The sequence below is a fragment of the Fulmarus glacialis genome, unplaced genomic scaffold (assembly GCF_000690835.1).
Source record: "Fulmarus glacialis isolate BGI_N327 unplaced genomic scaffold, ASM69083v1 scaffold4017, whole genome shotgun sequence".
Lineage (NCBI taxonomy): Eukaryota > Metazoa > Chordata > Aves > Procellariiformes > Procellariidae > Fulmarus > Fulmarus glacialis.
In genome coordinates, this window is record NW_009223653.1 from 1 (window position 1) to 6,824 (window position 6,824).

Sequence of the window (6,824 nt, forward strand, 5' to 3'; positions counted from 1 at the left end):
GGGTCAGGGGGATGGGGTAAGAGGATGCCGGAGTGAGGGCGTGTATATGGGGAGAGAGCAGTACTGCATGAGAGGAGCTGTGCAGTGGTACTCTGCTTTGTTAGGATGGAATGAGGGTTTCTTGTGTGGGACACCCCCACACTGTGGGCTGTGTGAGGGGAGCTGAGCCGAGAGGGAGGAGCGGGGTCATCCATGATGAACGGCTTCTATGAGGGAGCTTCTGTGGGGAGCAGAGAAGGGAGGGGTGTCTGAGAAATTAACGTGGAGAGTATTTTGGGGTGATGTCTGGGAGGAACAGAGTTAAAGTTTTGAGGTGCAAGTGAGAGAGATATTAATAGAGGAAAAAGATGCTTGGGGTGGGAGGGAGAAAATGAAGGTGATGAAAGTGACTGGGAAGGTTTTATGGGGTGAAAACTGTAATGTGGGTAGTGTCAAGGACTGAATAGAAAAACTGGAATACGGGGATGAGTATCTGTTCCTGGCTGAGTCCACCAGTGCTGGAAGCTGCCTTGATCGCATGTGCTCATTGCCCAAGTGACTGGCAGGGTCAGAGAAGAACTATTTTGCATCTTTTTCACTCTTAGAAAGTAAATTAAACTCTTCTGCAACTGTAGCTACATCAAAGTTTTCTTTTACATCAAAGCTCTGCTAGGTAGGAAGCCTTGGAACTGATATAGCAAAGTATTATTTACTTGGAATGTGCTCACTAGTGATTAATGTTGTTTCTGAACAAGTACAAGTACAAATTCTCCCCTTCCCTAATGATTGGTTAGTTTTGAATGTTGGAGCTCACTTACTGTGATAAAGTAAACTCCCCTGTTGTAGATCTTACCTTTAAGTATTTACTGTTGTCTTTGGAAAAAAAAAAGTGTTTTGAAGACTTTCCTAACAGTACTTTGAAGAGACACTGACAATATTTGGTCCTAAACCTGTCATGGGAAATGTGTGCCCAATAGCAGATCCCTGCTGATTTAATTGTGACTGTGCTGAAAGCTGTGTCTGAGTTCCGAGTAAGAGAAATCGTAACTGCTGTATATCATCACGAGTTAGAATTTAAATCTCCTATTCATCATCAACAACAGTTGTTTGCTATCCTCTTTGCCCCTTTGTGTTGCCCAAAATTTGTTGGAAGTGTTCTCTGTTGCAGTCAGCAGCTTTACCTGATTTGCAGCTCTTACCACCTAATGTTTTTCTTTTGAGCTCTCCTTTGTTGTTGTTGCGTAAAAAATTGTTGCTATTACGAAACAGATTTTTGTGCTTGAGACATTGCCCAATTTTCACTTTTGGATTTACTTCATTAGGCATATCACATGTTACTTAGAAGCATATGCTCCACCTCATGTGTTTTCACAATGATACGTGAACTCCTTCATACCTGAGTAATTTAAATGGTAATTGTATTTTATTTGTAAAGAAAAACATGTAACGGTATATACAAATTTTTGTGAATCTAAGTTTGTTGCAACATACTTACTGTAGGGCTGTTTCTTCATGAGTCTATGCTATTGACCATCACTTGTGTAAGTTAGTAGCCAGTTCCTGTTTCAGTGTGAAGTTAAGTACATACATATAGACTTGTGTAATGATGTTGTAGGTTGGGGTCTTATTTTATTCTTCTGCATTCTTTGTTTTTCCCATTTTATAAGTCAGTAAGCATTGTGATTCTTGACTTAATTTCCCTTCTCCCCAGTGATATGTAATAAATATGAACTATTTATAAGATTTTTTTCTTAATATTAATGGATATAATTTTATAGGTTAACGGTAATCTACATGTACATTGGGAAAAGGAAAAAAAATAATTGAGGTATCTTTATATATTTACTCACCCTTGAAAATTTTAGACTTGCTGGTAATGGATGGCGACAGTGAGGAAGTATGAAATATTAATTTGTGCTAATTCTTGTTCATGCATGGGGTTTTTTTGGGGGGTGTGGGGGTTGGTTTTTTGTTTGTTTTTTGTTAAACAGTTTCAATTTTGCTTTGTAGAACCAAGTAAGTTTTCACAAACACTGAACGGAATTCCTTCTTCAAACACAGTCAGCAGTGGAATGGACCCCTTCCATGCTTGTAGTATTCTTCAACAGCTTAAAACCATGTATGATGAAGGACAACTGACAGATATTGTAGTGGAAGTGGATCATGGGAAGACATTCTCCTGTCATAGGAATGTTCTTGCTGCAATCAGTCCTTATTTCAGGTACAATAGTCCATTGTTCTAGTGGTGATCAAAAGCAGAATTATAACTTATTTTCATTAAATGAAAATTAGAAAAAAATCACACCTATACTAATATTCCATGTAACTATCGATAACAGTAAGTAAAGATTATTGTTCTCTTAATGTCAATGAATTATCAGTGTCTGTTGATCAAGGAGAGTTTCATTAGAGAAAATGTCACATGATTTTAAAAAAAAAAAAGAAACAAAAATGGCTCCAGTATTTAGGGTATCGTGGATACAGTAACAGCATAGTTAAACTGCTTGTTTCCCTTTAAAGTTATATATTCTAAAATGCTAGAATATGCATATGAAATAACACGTTGAAAGTTGAGTGCAAAGACTTGGATATGTCAAGAGCTTTGCTTGTAAACTGAGTGAATTTTAATGTGGGGGTAGTGAGATAATTAAGCAAGAAATTCCAGCTTGCCACTTTTGTTTCATTAAGTCTAGAACTGATCCTGAATTTAGGTACCCAAACAGGACAGTGTAACATCAGTGATAAATGTATTTGTGCTGATATAAGGTCAAACACATTGGGATTAGCTGTACAATATAATTTCATTTCTTATGTCTGTAGTTAGAAGGTAATTACAAATAAACTGCTAAATATTTTTCTTTTGTAGATCTATGTTCACTAGCGGCCTTACAGAGAGTACCCAGAAAGAAGTTCGTATAGTTGGTGTTGAAGCAGAGTCAATGCATTTAGTATTGAACTATGCATATACCTCCAGAGTAATGCTGACAGAGGCCAACGTTCAAGCTTTGTTCACTGCAGCTAGCATCTTCCAGATCCCTTCTATACAAGACCAGTGTGCTAAATATATGATCAGTCATTTGGACCCACAGAACTCCATTGGGGTGTTTATTTTTGCTGATCACTATGGTCATCAGGAACTCAAAGACAGATCACAAGACTACATTCGTAAAAAGTTTCTGAGTGTCACCAAAGAGCAAGAATTTCTTCAGTTGAGAAAAGACCAACTGATAAGTATACTCGACAGTGATGATTTAAATGTAGACAAAGAAGAACATGTTTATGACAGCATTATAAGGTGGTTTGAGCATGAACAAAATAAGAGAGAAGTGCACCTTCCGGAAATATTTGCCAAATGCATCCGTATGCCTCTGTTGGAAGAGACATTTTTAGAGAAAATCCCTCCCATGTTTGCACAGGCTATGGCCAAAAGCTGTGTACAAAAGGGACAACATAGTGCCAATGGCTATACGCAACGGCTTGGAATGACCGCTTCTGAAATGATCATATGCTTTGATGCTGCCCACAAACACTCAGGAAAGAAGCAAACAGTGCCTTGTTTAGATTCGGTCACAGGGAGAGTGTTTAAACTATGCAAGCCACCAAATGACTTAAGGGAGGTTGGAATTCTTGTATCTCCTGATAATGATATTTATATTGCGGGTGGTTACAGACCAAGCAGCAGCGAGGTCTCCATTGACCACAGAGCAGAGAGTGATTTTTGGATGTATGATCACTCTGGCAATAGGTGGATTCCGAAGGCTCCTTTGTTGCGAGCCAGAATAGGCTGCAAGTTGGTTCATTGCTGTGGTAAACTGTATGCAATAGGTGGTCGCGTTTATGAAGGAGATGGGCGAAACTCACTCAAGTCTGTGGAGTGTTATGACAGCCGAGAGAACTCTTGGACAGCTGTCTGTCCAATGCCGGTAGCAATGGAGTTTCATAGTGCTGTGGAATATAAGGATAACATCTATGTTTTACAGGGTAAGGTGGTTTGACTGACTGTGTGGTTTTTTTATTGGAAGTGGGGGTTGTTCAATCCAACTGTCTGCGCTCTCTTGAGCACCTTAGAAAACCCAAGTTTCCTGGACATCTATAGAGTGCCCCTGGGACCACGGGATGGGAGGAGAGCTAGGGAGAGCAGTGGGCGAGGAAGAGTGAGGTTGCTGCTTGAGTTCTCATGCCCTGGGAATGTGTCACTAAGTTGTAGTATTGAGTTATTGCACAAATGGCAGTTTTGGTGGTGTTCTAAGTCATCCATACCAGCTCCCTCTTTGGGTCACTCTCCATACAAAGCTGGACCACAGCAAAGAAACAGGATAGAGAATACTGTAAGGTCATTGTTATTTACTGGAAAAAGTCAACTTGATTTCTTGACTTTGTTTTCTTGATTTTGCATCCCTGCCATTCAGTAAGGTTGGTGGGCTTCCGCATGATTTGCAGAGAGTTTTCTTCTTCCGTTGTTTCTATATCAGGTTTGACTCTGGTTGTGGCTTTAATTCTGTTACACTAGCGAGTTCTCTCAATCTGTCTCTTCTATTGGGTTAGACATCTGCTTTAGATGGTTAAAAAGGAATGCTGAAGAATATTTAACTTGGTAGAGTATTTGTTCATCCTTTAAATGTTTCTTAGAACTGCTAAAAAGTGGATATTATTATAAGCTGTAGAATAAGAGCGCATCTTGTTTACAAATTATAGCTGCACTAATTCTGTGCTTCAGTGGTTTAAATGACAACTCAATGCTCACATAAATAAGCAAGCTACTTCACTGTGCTAACCAGCAAATTATAAAGATTTGTGTTACGGAAAATAGGCAACTTTTCTATTTGAGTGTGGTAGATAAAACCTTGATAGAGTTTCACTGAAGTAGTATAAAAAAGTTAACTTCCAATAATTTTTCTAGAGAAAGCTCAAAAGTTTGAAGTAGTCAATAAGGATTGATGAGAGTGTTAAAATGCCAACGGAACACAAGTGTCAGTCATAGGAGATTACACTGTGGAACAAAAGTGAATAATCAAAAAATGTATTATCTGTAAGACACAATCTTTTAAGCTATGTTCCACCCGTTTAACTGTATTATTGCTGTATTCTTTGTTATACTTGAGGTGCTTGGTTACATAGCAGCTTGGTTAAAATTCCTAAAATAGCCATTTTGTATAATTTGAATTATGAGTTTATATAATTTGAATTATGCTAATATTTGGCAAATGTTAGGCCTTTCTTCCCCCGGGCCGTACAAAAGACAAGGTGGTCTTTATCCATATTCTTTTCATCAAGTTTGCAGAGCATGAGCTTTCAGTCATCTGAACTGCCATTATCTACAGTCTGTAGCCATTACTCTGTACAGTCAACAGAAGAGGTGTTTTATAGTCTAATCGCAAAACTAACAATGAATCGGTAGCTTCATGCAAGTATTCACCTGGCATCCTTTTAAGCAAATCAACCTAAATGTGTAACCCAGCCACCTGATACAAGTAGCTTCAAAATCTGTGTGTAGTACAAGACACAATTATTTGCTCAGATTTAACAACTTTCAAGACTCTTTTCTGAGACTCCACAGTCTGTAGATGACACGTTGTGAAGATGTTAAAGAACGAAACAAATACTTCAGATATTTCAAGAATGGAATCTTGAAAGGTTTTGTCCCAAATTATTAAGCATGGTTTAGAAGTAGTAAAGGATAGCTAGGAACTGTGTAAAACATTGTATTTCTGATATGTTTCAAATTCCCTCTTCAGCTGGAATAGAAACTCAAAGTGGTTTTTACTCATGCTATTAATATTTTTGTAATGCACTTGGAAGAAAGCAGGCGATGGTGCTAGGTTTTTTGTTATGGGATCAAGGCTTTTAAAAATTGGTAGACCGTTTCTGTCTGTGGAGGAACATACCTGACAGCTTAGTAGCTGCAGAATTGCTGTTCTGGAAATGAAGCATAAGTTATGTTTTATTTTTCCTCTCTCTTTTCAGGGGAATTTTTTCTCTGCTATGATCCTCAGAAGGATTACTGGGGATTTTTGACCCCAATGACTGTGCCTAGGATCCAAGGCTTGGCAACTGTATACAATGACTCCATCTACTACATAGCTGGAACCTGTGGAAACCATCAACGTATGTTTACCGTAGAGGCCTATGACATTGAACAAAATAAGTGGACTCGAAAAAAAGACTTTCCATGTGATCAGTCCATTAATCCGTATATAAAACTTGTACTCCTCAAAAATAAACTCCATCTGTTTGTCAGAGCTACTCAAGTCACTGTTGAAGAACATGTTTTCAGAACCAGCAGGAAGAATTCACTCTACCAGTATGATGAGGTTACTGACCAATGGCAAAAAGTATATGAGACTCCAGATAGGCTCTGGGATTTAGGCCGGCATTTTGAATGTGTTGTTGCTAAATTGTATCCACAGTGTCTTCAGAAAGTTATTTAAATTTTTTTTCAGTAACAGGCCTTAGTGATTTCAGTGGTAATCTGATGCTAGAGAAAACATGTCTTAAAAGAAAACAAAGACATTCTGTCAGTATTTATTGTAAGCTGAAACAGGCGGTTTTTTTGTATATGGGATGGGTGCTCTTTAAAGGTTGCAGTCTGGGGAGGGAAATACTGGTTCAGTTTCATATTTACTGATGTTTTCCTGGGAAATGAGAAGGAGGTTACAAAGTGCAATTATCAGCATTTTTTTTCTGGTAAACACTTAATCATGTCATACTAGGGGCATGTTTTTGTGGTAAGTGCAAATTAAGTGGAAGAGCCAGGATAACTATGCACTACAGTGAAAGAAAATCTAGCATTAATAGCTAAGGATGTCCAAGATGTTTTGAAGTGACTTTTCTTTTTTTCTCTTTTT

General features: G+C 38.2%; 1 protein-coding gene across 1 annotated transcript; it reads left to right on the plus strand.

Moving 5' to 3' along the window:
- Positions 1-1,994: 1,994 nt before the first annotated feature.
- Positions 1,995-6,407, plus strand: KBTBD8 (kelch repeat and BTB (POZ) domain containing 8). The gene is made up of 3 exons (XM_009581860.1): positions 1,995-2,200; positions 2,846-3,960; positions 5,944-6,407. Exons 1-3 carry the CDS (start codon positions 2,052-2,054, stop codon positions 6,405-6,407), a joined length of 1,728 nt encoding a protein of 575 aa, XP_009580155.1. The 5' UTR covers positions 1,995-2,051.
- Positions 6,408-6,824: the final 417 nt, after the last annotated feature.

Coding starts and splice junctions, on each gene's coding strand:
- KBTBD8 (XM_009581860.1), top strand. CDS start 2,052: ATGGACCCCTTCCATGCTTGTAGTATTCTTCAACAGCTTAAAACCATG. Junction 2,201..2,845: donor GCAATCAGTCCTTATTTCAG/GTACAATAGTCC, acceptor TTTCTTTTGTAG/ATCTATGTTCACTAGCGGCC. Junction 3,961..5,943: donor TAACATCTATGTTTTACAGG/GTAAGGTGGTTT, acceptor CTCTCTTTTCAG/GGGAATTTTTTCTCTGCTAT.